The sequence below is a fragment of the Gekko japonicus genome, unplaced genomic scaffold, assembly GCF_001447785.1.
Source record: "Gekko japonicus isolate JY-2015 unplaced genomic scaffold, Gekko_japonicus_V1.1 scaffold717, whole genome shotgun sequence".
In the NCBI taxonomy this organism is placed as follows: Eukaryota; Metazoa; Chordata; class Lepidosauria; order Squamata; family Gekkonidae; genus Gekko; species Gekko japonicus.
In genome coordinates this window covers 632,384-654,083 of record NW_015164204.1, presented here as the reverse complement: position 1 = coordinate 654,083, position 21,700 = coordinate 632,384, and the positions used below count along the sequence as shown (strand labels likewise).

The 21,700-nt window shown below is 48.2% G+C and overlaps 1 protein-coding gene and 1 non-coding gene across 2 annotated transcripts; both read right to left on the bottom strand.

Annotated features, from left to right (window-relative positions):
- Positions 1 to 281: 281 nt before the first annotated feature.
- Positions 282 to 20,020, bottom strand: LCAT (lecithin-cholesterol acyltransferase). The gene is made up of 6 exons (XM_015408398.1): positions 19,741 to 20,020; positions 9,696 to 9,852; positions 6,488 to 6,603; positions 4,723 to 4,818; positions 3,754 to 3,978; positions 282 to 2,034 (listed from the first exon to the last, which is right to left on the bottom strand). The coding sequence occupies exons 1-6, from the start codon at positions 19,880 to 19,882 to the stop codon at positions 1,448 to 1,450; spliced, it is 1,323 nt and encodes a 440-aa protein (XP_015263884.1). The 5' UTR covers positions 19,883 to 20,020; the 3' UTR covers positions 282 to 1,447.
- Positions 10,690 to 10,761, bottom strand: TRNAV-GAC. Its single transcript has one exon. It is a non-coding gene; the product is annotated as a tRNA-Val (tRNA).
- Positions 20,021 to 21,700: the final 1,680 nt, after the last annotated feature.

The following is a 21,700-nucleotide window of genomic DNA, read 5'->3' as shown; positions in this document are numbered from 1 at the left end:
TTGGGGGGGGGGGGTTTGATGTCTTTTTTTTCTCCTGCTGCTCACTTGATGAAGCATGGGCAATTGATGGCAGGGGCAGGAGCTCACCCACCACAGGTGGGCACCTGGTAAGCCTGAGTGTAAATGAAGTAAATAAACTTTCCCCCTTGCGAGACAGAATGTGGGGTCCCTTCGAAACACAGTTTTTCAAACCAAGGGTGTTTTTTATGATGTCATCTGTGCATCACAAGAAAGCACCAACTACCAGCTCTGCAATAATAACTTTTCCCAATAGTAAATTAGTTTAAAAAGCACTAGGTGGGTGGCATCTCTAAACATGCACAGCATCAGCCTGTCTGATGTAGAATCTGCTGCAGAATCTTAGTGCAGTCCCTCCCCAGAGTTGGAGGTTTGGGATGTGTGCAGATTTTTCCCCACTCCTGTCTTTAATCCCCTCTCCCTTTATCCCCTCTTCCCATCCCTTCTGCGTGTCTGAGGGCATGGGGTCATCCCCTTCACTCAAAGAAGCTGTTTCTGCTTGCACTGAATGGAGTCTTTGTCAAATAAATCAAATTAGTCTTTTATGAATCCAACCTGTTGGTCATGCTGTATTGCAACAAAGTTGTGGGGTTTGACTTTCCAGATTGAGAGGATTTGGCGTGTAAACTCACAACAAACAGAAACGATGCTAGGATGCCAAATTGGCCAAGGTAAAAAACTCCCCAAGAGATCAGAAGAGTGATCAAAAGGAAGGTTCCCTTCCTGTCAAGAGTTGGGTGGAAGAGGGAATTTCAGCCAGGCCTTCTTTTCTCACGTGTTTGACAAACAATACCTACCCCTGCTGCACAACCAGGATGATCAGGGCAAATCCCGGCTCGCAGAGTTTGAGAAACTGGCCTTTGTCCATACAACTGAACCATTCTGTGTCAATGCATAGCCCAGCAGTGGGAGCCAGTCCTCTAGCTGCAAGATTACAGACAAGCCTCCTGCTTGTCATCTGCATAAGGCGGGGTGGAGTCTGCTAGAAACAGTGGACATTTTGCTTTTTCTGAGAACTCTCTGCTGGGATCAAACGTGACCAAGTCACACCCTTATTTCAATAGCCTCCGTGCAGACAGAATCAGAAAAACCTGAACCCTTATGCCTTCCAACTGCAGTACCACTGCAATATAAAGAAGCAAGCCAACTGCCAAGAGGATTTTTGCAGTCTTTCCCCATCAGAAAAAAAGGGCAGGGGGCAGATAATGGGAACAGTGCATATAGCTGCGGTGTGTGTTGCGGTGTAGATATGCTAGAAGCAAAAGAGTGACCATGCTTCTTTACCATAGTAGAGCACACTTCCTACCCTCAGTCTAAATGGAGGAGAAGCCATTTAGATAAGAACAGGCCGCCATTTTGCTCAGTTTCCACTGGGCGCCTTGGAGGGCCTGGGATGCCATCGACATCCTTCACTTCTTTTTTGTCTGGCTTAGGGATCTGTTTCCAGAGGGCCTTTCTCTCCATCTTCTCCTCCCTCCTCTGCAGCTGTAGCATTCCCTAAGCTTTCAAGCAGGATTTCATTGATGTAGTTCAGAGTAAGGTTATTAAAGACCAAGTTGAGATGATCAACCCCTGGCAGCTCCACAACGTGCACCCTTTCTTTCTGCTGGCCATGCCACTGCTTACACAAGTCCAGGCTGCCTCTGTTGACAGAGTCATCCCCGTCACCATACACTATGTCCACAGGGTCCTCATAGGGGAAGCGATCGTCATAGAGATAGGTCTCCGGAGTGGGTAGCCCAATGCCATACAGGCAGTACACCTCAACACCTGGTGGGGGCAGCCCTTTCATCAGATCCTTGGTGTCATTCCACATGTACCAGCCATCCTCAAAGTTGACATCGGTGAAGAAGCGCTGATAGTCATGTAAGGTGTAGTTGTAGGAGGGGGTAGAGATGAAGATGTGGGTCTCAGGCCAAGCCATCCTGTTTGGGAACAGCCATGGATTGTTGGTGGTCACTTGCCGTTCTTCACGTAGCTTGATGCTGGACATGATTGGGATGCCTTGGTTGTCACCTGTGGTTCAGACAAACATCATCAACTGCAGTGTCAACAAACACCCTACAGCCCGCGGGCACTTTTGGAAGTTTTGAGGACAGGGAGTGGGCATCACTACAGAACAGCTACCATGGAGGAAAGTGTAGGACGGTTCCAAACCAAGCATCCTCCTACAATGGAGGTGGCTCTTTCTGAATGGGTGTTCCCAGCAGACAGAAAGTTCATGCTTCCAGGGCTCTTCTTAAGTTTCATCTGCTCCAGTGAGGTGGAGGAGAGCCAGGACTAGCTGTTTGCTTTAGAACAAGGATGCTTTGCTGAAGAAGTAAATTGGTACCAGGAAAGCCACTGGATCACCCTGGGACCCTTGGCCTTACACAAGGGGAAAACAGTGCAAGGAGAAGGATAACCTGTGGCTCTGATCCGAGTCATGCCCCCACACACTTGGGAATCAAGTTCCAAGTGCAGAACTCCCTGATCATATCCGTCTATCAGACCTGAGGACATACCTGGGAAAAGGCAGAGAAGAATCTTCGGTGGTAGGTAAAATTGAGAGGAAGGCCACACTCAAGGTGTCCAATTGTCCTCAACCTGGGCCAAGGCCTTTTTGGCCCTGGCCCAAGCCTGGTGGAACACTCTCCCAGGAGAGATTAGGGCCCTACGAGATCAGGTACAATTCTGCAGGGCCTGTAAAACATTGTTCCACCAGGCCTATGGCTGAGGGAAGTATTTGGCCCCTATCCAATAGGCTAGTTTTGGCCTCCCCCCTCCTTTCCATCTCACCCTGCTTCCCCCCTTCTTCCTCTTCATTTAGACATCTGTATATTGCCCCTCTGTATGAGCTCTACAGGGCTGCGGTGGCTCAGAGGTTAAGACACTGAGTTGCAGACCAGAAGGTCTGTAGTTCGGCAGTTCGAGACCCTAGTGCTGTGTGACAGAGTGAGCTCCCGTCTCTGGCCCCAGCTCCTGCCAATCTAGCAGTTCGAAAGCAAGAAACTGCAAGTAGATAAATAGGTTCCACTTCAGTGGGAAGGTAACAGTGTCCTTTGCGCCTTGGCGTTTAGTCATGCCAGCCACATGACCACAGAGAAGTCTGCGGACAGTGCTGGTTCTTCGGCTTGGAAACGGAGATGAGCACTGCCCCCGAGAGTCGGATGCGACTAGCTTTCGAGCAAGGGAAACCTTTACCTTATGAGCTCTACACCATCTTAAATTGTATAGTAGCTTTTCTATCAATTTTATTGTATTTATTGATTTTGATTAATTGTATGTTGTATTTTGGAAAGTTTTAAATTGTATATTTTGTAAAACACTGTCACCTGCTCTGAGCCAGTTTCAAGGAGAGTGGGTTATAAATAAATAAAATCTTTCACAGACAGGTTTTCCTGCTGTTTGGGTGCTTAACTACAGTGTTTTTTCTTTGAGCTTCCTCACAGAGATGCCATTATCTGTTTGTCATCTTTTGTATAGTTTCCTCATTGTTCCTCCATGCCAGTCTCAAAATCAGCTCAAATGTGGTTTGAGAAAGCAAAGAGAAACAATGAGAGAACCCCAGAAAGACCAACAGTGACATTGTGAGGAAATTTAGAGAACACCAGCTGCAGTGTGGCATCCAAAAATACCCCTTAGAATAGGGGTGTTTCAAATACCTCGTGGTTCTTATTATCTATGAAACAGTGAAGGTTCAGCCTCTGAGATGGAAGGTCGTCAAGTTTGGCCCACACCCATTCAGCACCTCACCTGAAGCCATGACCCTCAAGCTCTTCACAGCTCCCCCCCAGGGAGCCCCGAGAGAGATGAAGCCTTGGACAAAATGGTCTTTCCAGTCCTGCGGCTGCTGGAGCAGAAAATACAGGATAAGAAGGTTGCCCAGGCTGTGGCCCATGAGGAAGACCCGTTTCTGGTAGGCATCGTGCATCTCCTCCACAAGAGCACGTAGGTTGTGGAAGTATTCCTCATGATCATCTGCAGAAATAAGATTGTTAGTCAGAGTTCTGGGCAGGGCCATCCAGACTGCACCACCAAACCCAATAGCTGCTAAGAACTACAGTAATTTTAGAGCCCCCAAACTGACCAGTACACTTCAAAGTCCCTTATACATTTTTAGAGGATACTGGGATGCAAGCAGCTGTTGAAAGTGGTTGCTTGAGAGAGGAGTCACCCAGTCCTTCTTCACACCTGGCCCAGTCCTGCTCTTTCCCCAAGGCAGCTGGGAACATGGAGGAGATCTCCTGCGAGTGCCAAGAACTAAGACAGTATTGGATTATACCTCATTGTCTCATATGAGGCTAAGGTTGGTTCCCCGTTCTTTATTTAATGTTCCTTTGACAAAACTTCAAAAAGCTCAGCACCCCAAAACAAGCCTTGGCCCACCACAAATCCTACATCCCCAGACGCAGAGGACTTGACCTTTCAAGAAGACCTGTGCTGTTCTACAGGCCACAGCCTGGTTTTAGTGTTTATTGCTCCAAAATGGGGAGCCCCTGGAGAAATAGAGATGTTAAGAAACTGGAGGCATCTGTAGCTCGAAGCAAGTTTAGTACCACCCCCGAATCTTACTTCCCCGTACTCTAAGGAGGACATAGAGTACCTTGACCCAAAGGCTTGTTTCTAGGCCAAAGGCTTCAAGATCTGGTTAAGTCTACGCACTTGGACTTGTTCAGCCTAGTTTCTGATAAGGCTTGTTAAATTCAGCTGGGCCATACTTACTGGGTCCAACCCTCCAGTCGTAAGGAGCAGCTCTCACCGTGTGATCTCGCACATAGCCATTATTGACCAGGTGTTGCACCAGGGTGTGCATATAACCTGCAGAAGGGGGGAAAGATCAATGAATTTGAATAAAAGTAAGGACAAGACTAGCTCTACTATTTCACTATATATTTTACTGTATATTATACTATAGGGTATTTTTATGTGTATTATACTATATAATATGCTATATATTTTACTATAGGGTAACCCAGAGTAGCCTAATCTCATCAGATCTTAGAAGCTAAAAAGCAGCAAGGAAGACTAAGGTTACTACATAGAGGAATGCCATGGCAAAGCATCTCCACTCACTTCTTGCCTTGAAAACCCTGTGAGGTAGAACTTTATGGGGTCGGCATGAGTTGGTTGCGACTTGATGGTACCTTTTATCCTTACTTACTATTTCACAGCTCTCTGATCTGCCTGGTTTTACCTTTGTCTACACTCAATTTTGGAGACATCTCCCTGGTTTTCCTGGTACCCGACACAGCAGTTGGGCCCAGTAGAGGCAACCCTTGATTACAAATGGGCACAACGTTTGCCCAATGGAAGTTTCCAAATTCAGTCATGTGTCCTCAAGTTTACTACATAATGGATGAGTGTGGCTAGATAAGATGTTTGCAGAACTTCCCAAATGAAATGCCAGTAAACCGTATTTACCTGTTTTTTGAATAGCAGGCTTCAGTCTAAATTGGACTCTCAAGCCTTTTAACAGAAGCCTTCAATGAAAGCTGCACCTTATAAGGAATGGGGAGAACTACCCCCATTCAATGAAGCTATTCAGTTTTAGTTGTTGGGTAGTTTTTTTGGTATTTTGTGTGTGTGTGTCGTTGTGAGCCTGGAAGTCATGGAGAGTTCTGGCAAACCCTGGTGGGGCTAGGACGTTTTCCAGAGAGGTGGTTGATTGCCTGCCTCTGCATCTTGGCCCTGGTATTCCTTGGATGTCTCCCTTCCAAGTACTTGCCAGGGTCGGCCCTGCTTAGCTTCTGAGATCTGACGAGATCGGCCTTGCCTGAGCTATCCAGGTCAGGGCAGTTTTACTTTATCTGTCCTCTTCCAAGGACCAGCACCAAGAGACCCTCCCTCCTGGGAGCGAGCACTTTTATTAAACCTCTGACTCCACCCATTTTACATCACTCTCTCCACCCCTTTTTGACCTGGTCCGCCCAGGTGCATCCAGGGAGCCCTCCTAGAAGGCATTCTGGGAAATCCCCAGGAGTCCCCTGGAGATTCCTAACACTAAATACTTCAGTAACTCTGCAAATGGAGTCATTTGCATAACTATGGCTGATGATTGACCTAGCTTCCTGCCCTTCCAGAGAGAAGAGGGGGAAAACAGGAACACTTTAAAAACTCGGGGGGGGGGGCGTTCTCCACATAGGGTCTGGATCTGTTCCCCTTAGGCCAAACCCATCACAAATCCATGTTCTCTCACATGTACACACACATTGCTGGCTGAACTCTGCTTCGTCCCCCCAGCAGTTGGGAGTATATCACAGCAGCAAGCATTTCTGCCACATCCCTGCATTGGAGATGTCCCATCTTGGAGATGGGTGGCAGCAGCACAAGCAGGTGTGCTAGGGTGATGAACCAACCCTGTAGACATACAGACTGTCCCTCCTCGCAAACACTGTTGAACAGTAGAATAGACTGACAGCATGTAAATTGCTTAGTCTTGGGAGATAGGGTTGAATTGCTTCTTTGGCACTGAAAGAGATCCCCTTACCAGCCAGTTTACTCTCGTCCAGGTATTCCACAGAGTAGGTTTTGCCAAACCCAGGGACTCGGACATGGACACCTGGTGCATTGGACATTCTCTGAGTGGTCCTGTTGTATACCACTCTGTAGGCAAAGGAGACAGCAGACATGGGTACAATGCCAAACACAGCCATCATTTCAGATTTGTTCTCACCTGACCACTCAAAACCCCAGGACTTACTTAAAAAAATATACAGCCACAAACCGCTGCAGTGGTCACCTCGTTGATGCACATGCTGCCCTCCGAGTTGCTGACCTTTCTCTCCCTCCATCTTGGCACCACTACTAGCTCTTCTCTGCCAGGCAGGTGACAGCCAGAAAGCAAGTTTAAGGCCGTCTACAAAGGTGAAGACTGGCCGCCAGCAGAGAAAGGGCTGGACTGGGTGCCATTCTACAGACTCTTTCAAGGGGCCAAAGGTAGGGTTCTCAACTCTGGCTGGGGGAGTTCCTGGGTATTTGGAGCCAATGTGTAGGGAGCTCAGTGGGGTATGCTGCCGCAGGGGCTGTACTGTGAAGCTACCATTTTCTCCAGGTAGGGTTACTATTACCGTATGTATTGTGTTGTATGGATAGCCTGAATTGTAGAATGAGCCTAAGCTTCAGTCACAAGCTCTATAGATTCTCAGTATCCTAAAATCAACAGCCTGATTGGCTGCCATGTGCAATGGACTTTTGGCAGGAGCAAACGTTATTGGTTCTAAGCGCTCACTTATGATTGGACCTTACTGTTCTAGGGGGTGCGGTTAGTCAGTTCCAAACTGTATATAAGTTGGGGTTGTTCTGTGTGTGTTGTTGTTGTTGTGTTCTGTTCTAATAAACTGAAATCACTGGTTGAAGAAAGAGCTGCCTAACCTCGAGTTACAACAGTTACCAGCCTCAAGCTGGGGCCTGGTGATCTCCTGGAGTTTACAACTGATCTCCATTCTACAGAGATCAGTTCCCCTGTAGGAAATGGCAGCTTCCAAAGGCAGGCTCTGGGGCATTACACCCCTGCTGAGCTTCCTCCTCAGGCCCTGCCTCCAAATCTCCAGGAATTTCCCAAGACAGAGCTGACATCTTTCAGTCCAGGCAGAGGAACTGATCTCTGTAGTCTGGAGATCAGTTGTAATTCGGGAAGAACTGCTGCTCTCTCCTCCCTCCCCCAAGAGCGGTAACACTGGCCAGGGGGAGGAAATGTGGAGCTCTGACCTCCTCCCAGCCCCGTAGCTACGGGTTTTGGGGGGAGGGGGCCCTGCCCCCCCACCAGCTAATTAAATCAAAGGCTCCCGGGCAAGGGAGGTCTGCTTGGTGTGCACCCACACAGCCCCCACTAGAGCCTTTCTCAGGCGAGCCAGAATCCCAGTGTTAATAGACACTAAGGCTCCTCAGAGGTCTAGCAAAGCTGCCCTGTGTTTTGGTGTGTTTTTTAAAAGGAGAGCGGGGATGACGCTTCCTCCCTCACTCCTTCCCGGAGCCGACAATCTTTTCCTAAACCCAGGCCCGTAGCTACATTGAAGCATTCTGGGGCCCGCCCGCCCCCCCGACTTCCTACCAAGGCCCCACAGCTTCTCCACCTGTCAGCAGCTCCACAGGCTCCATCCTGGCCTGGTGGCCGAAACTGGCAGAATCAATTTCAGCGGGCAGAAAGACTCCCGCATGTCAATTTCAGCAGTAGGAGCCCACTGGGGAGTCTTTCCGCCAGCCGAATGTCAATTTCGGCCCTATTATATCCTATGGGCCATTGAAGTCAATGGCGAAAACATAGGGTATATTCTAGGGGGCTGGAGGGAGGTGGCTTGAGGGAGAGGCTCCAAACTCACAGGATAGCTACTGGAGCCTCTCCCCAAGATACCCACCAAGTTTCAAGAACATTGGATCAGGGGGTCCAATTCTACGGGCTCCCAAACAGGTTGCCCCCATCCCCTCCATTCTCTATGGTGGGGAAAATGTTACCTGGCCCATAGGATATACTGGGGTCGATTCAAATCAGAGAATTTGAATCGGCCCATAGCAGCCTAAAAGAGCCCAAATGGGCCATTTTCGGGGGTGGGGGCATTCGGTTCAGACGAACCGAATGCAGCATCCCTAAACCACAGCATGAAGCGATGCAAGGCAGCCAGGTGAGCGGGCTGGCAGATGAGGTGTGGCCAGGGAACTGTGGGTCCTGTGACTGAACCTGCAAACACAGAGATTTCTCCCCTTCTCCCTCCAGTGCAAGACTGCAGACCTCGCTCGCTTGCATGTGCCTGTGCCCTCATCGCTGAGGAAGCTGGCCGCCAAGGGAGAGAGAAACACAGCACTCCCTCAGCTTCCCCTCCCGGGAAAGAAATAAGGAACCGAACAGGAGCCCGCCACTTTCGCCATAGTTCCCTGCACTCCACACAGCCACTGCGGTTGCGAGGGAAATGAGAGGAGGAGGGGATCCTCCGCAAGTTACTCGGAGTCAGTGACTGACTTCCACTTACACCCACCCTCCACAATAGGGGAAATAACCCTGCTCCTGCCTGCGAGTGTGAGTTTATTTTATTTTATTTTATCAGTGCCCCCTGACTTATTTAAAGGCCCCCTGAATTAAGAAATTCTGGCTACGGGCCTGCCTAAACCTGGCAGAAAATCCAACAGGAGGAGCAAACTGCGGCAATCCGACCAATGTGTGTGTGACTCTATCAACCACCGGTTGCTGCTGCGTCCTGAAGAGAGACATCTCATCACAGATGAGCCCAAACAGAGAGATGAAGGGGGTGAAGGGGCCGGAGGAGGAGCTGAGGATCGTGGGAGGGGCCCGCAAAAACAGCGGGGGGGGGCATGGACCCCACGTTAGCTACGGGCCTGCCTCCTCCCCATAATGGCTGTGGGAAGAGTGTCCATGTGGATGTTCTACCCCAGTCACCCCACAGGTCCTCCTTTGAACTAAATCAGAGGAGGCTTTCCTTTGATCTGGTTCAAAGGGGAAAGCCCAGGGAGGACCACGAGTCATGCTGAGAATGGAGATAAGGTCTTATGAATGCAGTACTTTAAATCAGTGCTTCCTTTGTTCCCTGAGGGGAGAAATCCCTGTGTGGAGGCTGCCACAGTTGGTAGCTGTGGGATCCAATTTCCTCATTATGCGCCCTGAATCTGTACCTCATACAAGAGCTTTCCTATTAAGTAGTACAGCACTTCAGGTCGAATGTCTCTCTCAGTATAGGCGCACCTACCTGGTATTGTCAATCCAACAGTCCACCCCCAGGGGCAGGAACATGTTGAGGTTCAGCCAGATGGTGAAGTAGTCCTCCGTTTTGCGATAACACATCCAATTGACCACATCCGGCTTGTCTAGCTTGGCCTCTAATTGGTTCCCAAGGCAACCAGGCACTGCAGGACCACAGAGAGAAAGAGAGAGAGAGATGTCTAAGCAACGGGTTTAATAGATTGGTTTCTATGTCCTGAGGAGACTGTGGTTATGTAGCTGTGTATGTGTAGAGGCCATTGCTGTACAAGTTGAAGACACAGAAGTAAGGTTGCCATCTTTTGACTTCCCTCCTCACCTCCCGTGCTTTCCGTACTAGTGAAACAGAGAGATGTGCTTGGAATAACTTCACCAGCTACATTCATTTTTATTTGTATTTATTTACTTTATCTACATTATTTATAGTCCAACTTTCTCACTGGAATTCAAGGAGGGTTGCCAGCCTCCAGGTAGCACTTGGATATCTCCCGCTATTGCAACTGATCTCCGGACAACCAAGATCAGTTCCCCTGGAGAATGGTTGCTTTGGAGGGCGTTTATTGAGGCCCCTCCCCTCCCCAAACCCCGCCTTCCCCAGGCTCCACCCCCCAAATATCCAGGTATCATCTGGAGCTGGCGACCCTAGACTCAAGTTGGATTACACAGAGTTAAGTAAATACAATCAAAATGATGAGACATTCAATAGGATTGATTGTATTTCTGCATGTCGGGCTGCTATGGAAACCACAAAAACAGCAGGAGGGGGATCTACTAAAATGATGGTGACCTTGATCTTACCATTTGTTTTCATGGTTGAGGGAATCTTCTGCTCGTACACATGAACCACACATAAAGCAGTCTTGCGCTGAATCAGACCGCTGTTTCCATCAAGGTGAGTATTGTCTACTCAAGACTGGCAGTGGCTCTCCAGGGTCTCAGGCAGATGTTCTTCATGTCATCTGCTATTACCTCATCCTTTCCACTGGAGCTGCCAGGGATTGAACCTGGGACTTTCTGCATGTCAAGCAGGTAGTCTACCACTGAGCCACAGCCCCTCCCCTCGAGTCTAAAGCACTTGTCTAGTCCAGTCTCTAGCCTAAAGCACTTGTCAGGCGTCCCAGCAGTTGCCGGCTGTCTGTGTTTCTCTCGGAATCCAACCTCATGTTGAGGGAAGTGAAATAGTTAAAATGAGCTGAAGCAGCTATGAGGTAAGGAACAATCTGTCTGAAAAGGCAAAACACAGTTGCAGAACTAAAGAGAAGATGAGGGGGGGGGGGAATGTGAACAAGCCAAGATGGTGAAATAGAGCACTAACCAACTATGCATGTGCAATACCTTCATGAATATTATGTAGCTAATTTTAATGCACACGCAGGGCTATTTTTGGGCAGGAACGCACAGGAATGGAGTTCCGGCTGGCTTCAGAGTTGGCCACGCCCACTACACCCAAAACCACTGCGTGTGCCTGGCTACAGAGGGAAGGCCTGGACAGCGACCCCCCCCCAGCAAACGCGCCCCCCCCCCCCAGCAACCCCGAGGCGGGCGGGCCTGGGGGGGGGGCTGGAAAGATCGGGCCTGTCCACTTGCGCCTTCCCTTCCCTCCAAAGGCTGGCTTGCCCGGGCTCTCCGCAGCCACAGGGCACCCAGGGAAGCCAAGGGAGGCATGGGGGTGTGGCCTAATATGCGAATGAGCTGTGTTGTCGGGGTGTGTGGCCTAATATGCTAATTAGTTTCTGCTGCTGGGTATGGCCTATTATGCTGATGAGTTCCTGCTGGGCTTTTTCTACAAAAAAAGCCCTGTGCACACGCAATGTATGTTGATGTATGTTTGGGAGGGGAACAAACTAATATGTAGAAGGCGGTTGGAAAGAATGTAACCTTCGATACCTTGGCCTGTGGGAACGAAGGAGGGACTTTGGGGTGGGTGGGTAGGGAGTATAAAATTGAACCGTTTGGAATGTTCTGGGAGCTCGCCTTTGTTCGACTCCCTTTATTGCATCATAAAGCACAACTATAAGATACTCCAGACTGACTTTCTTTTCTTTGATGTGTTCCTTGGAGTGGCCAAGGAAGACAGACTTTGTTTCAGTGTGAATCTTGGAAATGTGCATACTCTCTACTGCAATGGGAAAAGATTTGGTCACCCAGTCCCCGGGTCTCGGTGCCTTTAAAAACAGGGAAGGTTGACTTATGTCTGGGGGGCCTGCTTGTTCTCTGGACCATGCCTTCGGCTTTTGATGGATTTCATCAGATGAAAGGCTGTGGGCAGAGAGAGTCTTTGTAAACCTACACTCCTACTGTGTCTTTGAACTGCAGGTCAGGAGCCTCTTGCTTCTGGCCAGGATTCCTGGACTTGGGGATGTAACTTCCCATAAACTGCATCAGGCAAGTCCGAGAATACTGGCCAGGCACAGATTGTGTCACCTCTCTCTTCACTGCACAGAAACCTGAGAAGTTTCCCATCCTATAAAAGAGAGGAGAGGACCAGAAAATGCTTTCATCTCCTTGCTGTAACTTTGAAGTTTCCAATGGTGGGCAAGCATGTTGAAATCCCTGATTTGCTGGATTACAAAACAAAAACTACAGTGAATTGAGGTTTAAGAAACCCACAGGCTACAGGTTGTATAAAGTCTGGAGTTGTGGGTATATGACTAGGCCTGATCCTCTGAATCAAGCAGAGACTCTGGGATTTGCACACACACACAAATAAGAAACTAATTGCCACATAAGCTATTAACCCATTAGTTGGCAGGTGTCAACATGGCTTGGATTTGGTCTGTTGGAAAATAGACTTATAATGTCTAGAACCCTGTGCTTAACCAGAAATGAATCTTGTTGTTTTTAACCATCTTGGGACAAGCCTTGTGTTTTATACCGATTTTATTTATGTTATGCTTGTTTGCATGCCATGCAGTATTGATTCCCTAAACATTTTCTGTTTTACTGCATTATTATGCTTGTGGAATTAACAGTGCAAATCCTATGCAGCGTTTCATCCTGAAGTCTGTTTAGAGTTCCTTGCTATACCCTCTCTGTCTACACACAAACAATCTCTTGTACTCTTGCTGCTGTACCCAAATATTGTCTGGATTTTTAACAGAAAGGAAGTGACGCATCCCCAAATAAATATAAACATTTAGGTGATCGCTGGCTTTGTGAGTTCTTGAATGGTTACGAGAACTGCCTGGGATGTAAGGCAACGAGGGGAGCAAAATATTTTAAAACCCTGTGTGACTTCCAGGTTTCCTTATACGTTTGCATCTGGTTTACTGGGAAAGTTTGAGACACTTCAACAGAATCTACAACAATGGTCTACATCAGTAACTCTTTACTGGGGCCCTATTCCCCCCCCCCACACACACACACACCAAGGGCAATCTACAAATCTTGAGCACAGGATGTTTAGGAGGGGGGGGAACACACAGGATTTGTAGGCAGTCTTCTCTCCCCCCTTGCAACGGTTTCAAACAGCCAGCAGAGGAGACTTGTTTGATATTTCTCACCCCACTATGAAGATAAAAGCCTAGATCCTGGATTTCTCCCTCAGGCCATTCAAAAGTGGCACATGGCAAACAGGAATTGAACTGAACATTAAGGAGTTGGCTGATGGCCCTCCATCACAAGGGTCTTCTTTGATGTATGCCCACTACGACCTGAGTATTCCATGCATATATCATAAATAAACCAATAAACATTTGCCTTGTCTGGAGTGCTGTAGCTAGGGAGACATTTGATACACTGCATACTTGCATACAAATTACGCATTAAGAACTAAAAGCCCAGATGGAAACATTCTTGCATGGGCAGATCATAAATCATAAAACTGAACCCCTTTCCTAAGATTTGTGGGTTGGAGTTATTGTTGTTGTTTACTGATCAATGTCCTTCATGCAGTAAGTCTTTTTTCAAAAATAAAATAAAAATTACAGAAAGCATTTTTTAAGTTTCATTTGGGAGGGTCATATGATATGGACACCTTGTAATTTCCCTTGTTTGGGAGAAAAGCCGCAGGGTGAGTGATGTTGAGCAAACAAATAGCTGGCCAGGAATGGGTGTCCTGAGCAGAAGATTAGAATGTTTTCACAGGCCCAGGAAAGATACAGTAGATTCATTTCCAGCCTCAAGAAAGGTCTTAGTACCTCATAAGTCATAACTAGTGTTCCCTCTAAGCTGAGTTAGTGTGAGCTAGCTCACAGGTTCTTAGCCTCTGGCTCACACCTTTTTGTCTTAGCTTAGCAAGTATGGCTCCAGAGCAAGCTAATTTACTCAGTAGCCAAATCGCTCGCTCACAACTTTAAGGCCAGGAGTTCAAAAGTAGAATTTTTGCTCACAAGACTCCACAGCTTAGAGGGAGCATTGCTCATAACCCAAGGTAACTGAATACTGTGTGTGTCCTGTCTTTAATGCAGATTCTCTAACTTTTAAAAGTGATTCCTACTTCTAGACTTATCATACTTTGGGGGAATCCACTTGTAAACTGACTCCCATGCTACTTTGGCCCTCCTTAACCTAAAATGCAGTGTTAACATCTGTCAATACCAAACAAAGCTTTATTTTTTAAAATATTTTGTATCAGTAACTATACAGCGTTACAGAGCAACAAGCTATATTTCATGGCATATTATGTGGACTCAAATCCAGATTTGCTTTTGAGCCCCCCCAAAGCCTCCTTTCCCAGCTAAGCCTGTTCCAGGGCTGCCAACTTCTAGGCAGGGCCAGGAGTTTCCCAAGAATGACAACTGATCTCCAGACAACAGTGATCATACCCTGTGGCATCACATCATGCCTCAGGCTCCCTCCTCAAGCCCAACCCCCAAGGCACCACCCCCATGCCCCCCAGTGCTGGAAACCCTACCCTGTTCTTCTTTACTGCTGGCCTTCCAACCCACCATTTGAGAAGCACTGCTCTATGGTAATCAGAGAGAGGCCGTGTGGTGTAGGGGCTGGAGTGTCAGCCTAAGATCTGAGAGGCGGGTTCAAATCCCGCCTCTGCCCTGGAAGCTTGTTTGGTTACCCCAAGCCAGTCACTCTCTTGCAGCCTAATCAGAGGCAGGGGCAGGCCCACTATGAAACTAATGAAGTTTAAGCTTCAGGGCCCCCAATCCTGGAGGGGCCCTGAAGCAACTTTCTTTTCACAGGGTGAATTTTTCAACAAAATTGATGTTGGTTTTTTTTTAAGTGCTCGTTATTAAAATAAGGCTATTTTAGTGACAGAATCATAAGCCAATGGGTCAAATGTGCTCTAATACCTGTTTCATATGGTCTCAAAATGTCCTCAAACTGGTCAAATGTCAGAATCTAAGGAGGGGCCCCCATAACAGTTCAAGCTTCAGGGTCCACCACTGATCAGAGGGTTGTACAGATAGAAGGGGCGGGTGGATGAATGGAACCAGCAAAAATGGACCTGTTGGCTGGGCAGCTGTGCCTCCAACTAAGAAGGAAGGAAACAGGAAGCCCCTTCTCATTTTACAAGCTCTGTGGAACAAACGCAGAATAAAAATGTGATAAACAGAAACTGTGAGAGAGAGTCTCTCAGGGGTCTCACAGCTGCAATGTCAGTGGATCCATTTTTTTTTTGCTTCCTGGGCAAACAAAGCAAAGTCCAGCTAGAGTCATTTGTCAGAATGAAATTGTGCAAGGAAATAATCTCACAGACGGGTCAATAGGGAATCAGAAACAAGGGGACAGATCCCAGAGGACAGTAGAAAGACTCTCTCAAAGTAGGTTAAAGGTGGTGAAGCGAAGGTTGCCAGATTCAGTCTGGGACAGGGCTCTGCCTTTAACCAAAGGGGGCACTATGGAAACATGGCTTCACCTGTATCTCCAATGACAAGGATGACATCAATGTGGTGTAGTGGTTAGAGTATTGGGCCAGGATCTGGGAGACCCAGGTTCAAATCCTCACTCCGCCATGGAAGCTGGCTGGGTGACCTTGGGCCAGTCACACACTCTCAGCCTAATTTACCTCACAGGGTTGTTGTGAGGATAAAAGAGAGGAGAGGAGGAGGAGGAGGAGATTGGATTCATACCTTGCCCTTCAATACCCAAAGGAGTCTCAGAACAGCTTACAATCCCTTTCCCTTCCGCTCCCCAAAACAGCCACCCTGTGAGGTAGGTGGGGCTGAGAGAGCTCTCTCAAGAACTGCCCTTGAGAGAACAGCTCTGAGAGAATTTATGATTTACCCAAAGTCACACCAGCAGCTGCATGTGAAGGAATGGTGAATCAAATCACTTTGGATCCCCATTGCGGAGAAAGGTGGGGTATAAATGAGTAAATAAATGCATCAGCAAAATTTGACTCTTCTTTGCATTGCCGCAGTGGTCCTCTGAAATCTACTCACCAATATTTCCCATCCCAGATTATGAATTCAGACTATAAAAGAACTTGTTATCTTATAATTTTCTGTCTTCTTTGTTCTGTTCCAGGCTATTGCTCTATCTAGAATCATGTGTCTCTCTCAGGGAGAGGAATTGCTTCCTTGGGCATACCAGTATGAGAATTTCCTATGGATCAGCACTGAAATTGGACTGAAAATCATTTGAAAAAGATTTCAAGATCACCCCTGGGAAGCCAAAAAGCAGGCAGGTGACCCTGCCGCTCCCGGCAGTACAGGAACGGGCAAAGTTTACTCCATCAGGAGCACAGTGTGCATGGACTGTGACATCAGAATGCAATGGTCCTGCTGGGACATGCAGGGGATTATCAGGTGAGCGAGGGAGAAGGGAGACATCAGCTATCACCATGCGCAGCACCTCTCCTATGGGACTATTTGTGGTTGTCTCAGAATATCGGAGAAGACCCTGATGGTGGGAAAGATCAAAGGTCAAAGAAGAAGGGGACGGCAAAGGATGAGATGGTTAGACAGTGTTATCGAGGCAACGGACATGAAATTAAGCAAACGCTGGAGCACGACGGAATACAGGAGGGCCTGGCGTGATGTGGTCCGTAGGGTCGCGAAGAGTCGGACTCGACTGTGCAACTGAACAACAGCAGCATATTCATGTGGGCTATCCAGATGGGCCTTGGCAATTCAGGGTCTCTGGCTCATATGCTGAGAAGAGGGGCACAATTTGGTCCTGAAGGCAAGCAGTTTGAGGCTGGAGAACTAGGGCACGAGAAGAAAGTTTTCCAAAGGTGGTTGACATGGTCTTCAATCTGTCACCACATCCCAAATGCTCCTGCGTCTGCCTCCTTCAAACTGTTTTAAGAGAGTGGGAGGAAGAAATCGATTGCTCAGAAGGAGGGGAGCTTGGGAGTTTGCAGCCTTTCCTCCGGGAAAGATACCCTGACTTCCAGGACTTGCCTAAGTAGACATTGCTACTTTCCTCAGGTGATGCATTTTCCCCAGCTATGTCCCAGGGTTTGTTTGTTTTTTGGGTTTTTTTTTTTGGGGGGGTTGTGCCCTTCAGACCTGTGCAGATCCAGTTTAAATTGGGACTGTGTAAAGCCCCCAAGCCCCCGGTAGAGTCTGGAATTCTCCTGGAATTCAACTGATCTACAGCTGAAGAAGATATCTGTTGTCCAGAGAAAATGGCAGCTCTAGAGGGTGGGCTCTACGGCATCACATCCTCCCCGAGCTCCCTCCCCTCCACAGCCTCTGCCATCCCGTCTGCCCCAAAACTGCCAGCAATTTCCCAAGCTGGAGTTGGCAAATGATAGGGAAGAGGGTTGCCAAGAGGTCCTGGAGATCTCTTGGAATTACAACCGATCTCAGAGGAGAGAGATCAGTTCTCCTGGAGAAAGTAACTGCTTTGGAGGATGGGCTCTGTGGGGCACTGGGAAATCTAGGGGGGGGTGGAGGGAGGGGGGGAGCAGTGGGGAGAGAGAGAGAGATCCCATCAGCAGGCAGGCAGGTAAAGAAGAGAAAGGTCTTTGCTTACCTGCCGGCCGCACTTGTTCGCCTCAGCAACTACAGGAGAGGTACGGCCAGTGGGCCGGTGCGATTAATACTCAGGGATTATGTGTTCTGTGCTACAGTAGCTGCAGGCCTCACCTGCCCACTACTGTAGCAGAGAGTGCATACTCACCAAGTATTGATTGCGCTGGCCAGTTGGTTCTCCCCCTGCAGTGGCTGAGGCGAACAAGTGCGACCAGCAGGTAAGGGAAAGGGCAGGGGCAGTGGAAATCATGGGGCATGAGTGAGGGGGCACTGGCCCACGGTGATTACAGGGCTGCCCATCTCCCAAATGCCCATGAATTTCCCAACTTGGAGTTGGCAATCCTAAGAGAGCACTTAGGTTTCTCCCTCTCCTATGCCGTTTGCTGGACCTGAAACGGCTCCAAGTAACCACTGTGTGCCATGTTAGGGACTGCACATCTACTGTATTTTTAAATGTTGTAAGCCACCCTGAGTCCCTTGTGGGGAGAGGGTGTGAGGGATCAGCGTTCCCTCTAAGATGAGCTAGTGTGAGCTAGCTCACAGTTTTTTAGCCTCCGGCTCACACATTTTTGTCTTAGTTCAGGAAGGATGGCTCCAGAGCAAAATAATTTATGCAGTAGCCAAATCACCCCTCACAACTTTAATGCCAGTTGCTCACAAAGTAGAATTTTTGCTCACAAGAGTCCACAGCTTAGAGAGGGCATTGGTGGGGGCTTAAATCCAATAAATAAAAACTGCAGAAGTACATGTTGGTTTCCCTGCTGGAGCAAATATGAGCATCCCCCAAGCTATTTCAGGCCTGGAAAACACTGAGGAAAGGGAGCCCAGGGCACCTGGAAGGCTGACTCCCAGACCATGTCTACTGACCTGACCCACAGAGGTACCTCAGAAAAATATATTGTTAGGCCCTAGTTCAGGGAACCACCAATGGCTTTGTGACATCATGTCTGTCATTACACCAATCCCTGTTCTCCCCTCAAAACTATTTGTACACCTAGCAACTTATACCTCTTACCCAAGCCCAGTGACAAAGACCAGCATATTTAGGCCAGTTTGGTGTAGTGGTTAAGTGCATGGACTCTAATCTGGGAGAGAACCGGGTTTGATTCCCCACTCCTCCACTTGAACCCGCTGGATGACCTTGGGCAAGCCATAGTTCTAATAAGAGCTGTCCTTGAAAAAGAACAGTTTCTGTCAGAGCTCTCTGAGCCCCACCTACCTCACAGGGTGTCTGTTGTGGGGAGGGGAAGGGAAAAGAGTTTGTAAGCTGCTCTGAGACACCTTTGGGTAGTCAAGGGCAGTGTATAAATCCCAATCTCTTCTTCTTCTTCTAACATGCCTTGCTGAGTCACCACAGGCCAGCTAATCCATATTGTATTCCCACCATACAGTAGACATTCCACAAGAACAGGATACCGTTCAAGAAACCCATCCCCTCCAGGTCCCTCAGTGAGATATGCCTGGTCTTGAACGTCTCTCACAGGGAGCAGAAGTAAAAACATATGGACTCCTTGATCCTGGCATGTTCCTTTTTAACTCCACGTGTCTTGAGAGGAACCCTGTGCTGTCCCATCATGGCAAGTGCCTGGGCAGTCCAGGCCAGCTAGGCTAAACCCAGGATTGCCATCTCTGAATTGGGGGAACCCTGGTCAATTCAGGGTGGAAACTGGGGAGGGGAGGGCCGGGGGGGGAGGAAGAACCTCAGTCCCCCCCCCCCAAGCATCTATTTTCTTCGGGGAAACTGATCTCTGTCATCTGGAGATTGATTGTAATTACTCTGGAAGGTGGCAATCCTAGCCAGTGTTCCCTCTAAGCTGAGTTAGTGTGAGCCAGCTCACAGTCTTTTAGCCTCTGGTTCACTCATTTTTGTCTTCACTCAGGAAGGATGGCTCCAGATCAAACTAATTGATGCAGCAGGCGAATCGCTGGCTCACGACTTTAATGCCAGTAGCTCACCAAGTAGGATTTTTGCTCACAAGACTCCACAGCTGAGAGGCAGCATTGATCCTAGCTAGCCAATCATCTCATGCCCCCTCCCTCCCCACACCGGACCATGTGCCAAGGCTCAAGCCTTGCCTGCAAAGGTCTGCCACACCCCCTCCTGATCACCACAGGCCATGCCGTGTATCCCACACCAAGCTTTGCCCAACTTACCAAGCACTACCGGAGGGGTATTGTTGGCGAGAGCGACTTCCGGGGTGGAACTGGGTGGGAAGAGCACATCCAAGAGCCAGAATGGGCTCACAGGCTGGAAGAGGAACAGGAAAAGTGCTGCAGACCCAAGGAAGCTCCCCATCGTGAGCTCTGCTTGGCCGGTCAGCTTGCTTCAGGACAGTCTCTTAAATGCAGCAGGCTACTGAGAGGCGGAGGGGAGGTGGGGAATCATTAGCAGATGCTGGGCTTAGTTCAGCCCAGAAGGGCTGTCTGACGTGCCTCTCGGCCCCAGCCCGTATACACACTGGCGAGGGGAAGTGTGTGTGCTGCGTTTGCAGAAAAGAGCATCCAAAAGGTGGATGTTGGAATGTGAAAAGCTTCCCCCCCTCCAGGGACCTCTGCAAGAACTCCCTATCATAATCAAAACCAGATGCATCCAAGGTCCAGCTCATATGAATGTAGCTCGAAGCCATTTCTGTTCCCCAGCTTTCAACTGCATATCTGCCACTCTGAAGGAGATTCTTTCCAAAGGTTTCACATTCCTCACTGTGTATTTTTCACTAACCAAAGGTCTGTTTGCATCACGCTTTGGCCTTGGATACACCATAACGTTTTCAGCAAATGGCAAATACACTAAAAATTATACATCACAGGGAAAAAACCCTCTGAAGTTTTGTTTGTGCTAGCAGGTATGCAGAGAGGTGAATGTACACCCCTCGAAGCATTGTGCCTTTTGGGAAGCACCTTCTAGTATGGCCATTTAGTAACACGGGATTTCAGCTGTAACCATTTCAGTGTATGCCTCTAAACTGTAACAAAGCAACTGGTGGTGTCCAGGGGAAGAACTCAGAATGCATCATTAAAAAAACATGCACTTGGAATATATTTTTAGCAACGCTTGCCTAAGAAAAGGGTACTGGAGTTCAACTCTGTTTTCTGTGACTTTGCACATGATGGGGGAGTCTGGTGCCAGAAGTATTTAGATTCAGTCAGAATCTCATTTGCAGGTTTGCTTTCCCTTTGTCTCACACACTTCTTTAACTCAGAGGTGTCCAACTAATTTTTTATGAGGGCCGGATCTGACATAAATGTCACTTTGTCGGGCTGGGCCGTGTGTGGCATAAAATGTAACACCAGGTACTGGAGATATAAATTTTATAAAGGACACAGGTAAACCCAATTAACAATATTATTTTTACTCAAAATACAAATAAAAGCAATTGATTCCTAGCAGTGAAAGCAATTGATTTACTGGGAAACCTACAAAATCCCCAGTAAATGTATTTAATGATATGCAAGACTAGTTTTCCCCCCCCAAGGGATACCATAAAGGGGTGGGGGTACCTTCCATTTCCATACATACCAGCTGCTTGCGGGCCAGGTAACAGCCCTGGACGGGCCAACTTTGGTCCCTGGGCCTTTTGTTCGACACCCCTGCTTTAACCCATACATGTACACCACCATGTTCTTCTTTTATGGACTCTGTGGGGAAATGTACTTTGGAGGTTTGGACTGTACAAAAACTTCACCTTGAGTTTTAAAAACTTTTTCTCACTCTTGACAGAGAGTAGGGAGGAGCATGGGAAATCAACTGCTCTCCAGCCTCACTCAACCAGGCTTTATAAATGCCAATGGGAGGCTAGGCTAGAGACAATTATGTGGTATGTTTGCATCCTCAGCAAAAAGCTGACACCTTGCAGGGAACGGAGACTGGGAAGAGTGAAGGGGCTTCAAGAAAAGCTTTTTTGACCATCGGGTGGGCTAAAGAGAGAAAATAAAACTGCTTGGCACAGAGGGGAAAGTCTCTCTTTTTTTTTTTGCTGATTCCATCAAGGCAGATGGAGCTCTCACCTGAGCTCCTGCTGAAGGTGGCCATTGCCATGTGGGTGACTGCAGACCCGACCAAAGACTCCAAGGTAATGGGAGTTTTTTTAGAACTACTGTAACTTCTAACTTAAGG

Coding starts and splice junctions, on each gene's coding strand:
- LCAT (XM_015408398.1), bottom strand. CDS start 19,882: ATGGGGAGCTTCCTTGGGTCTGCAGCACTTTTCCTGTTCCTCTTCCAG. Junction 6,604..9,695: donor TGTTGGATTGACAATACCAG/GTAGGTGCGCCT, acceptor CTTTGCCTACAG/AGTGGTATACAACAGGACCA. Junction 4,819..6,487: donor GGACGAGAGTAAACTGGCTG/GTAAGGGGATCT, acceptor CCCCTTCTGCAG/GTTATATGCACACCCTGGTG.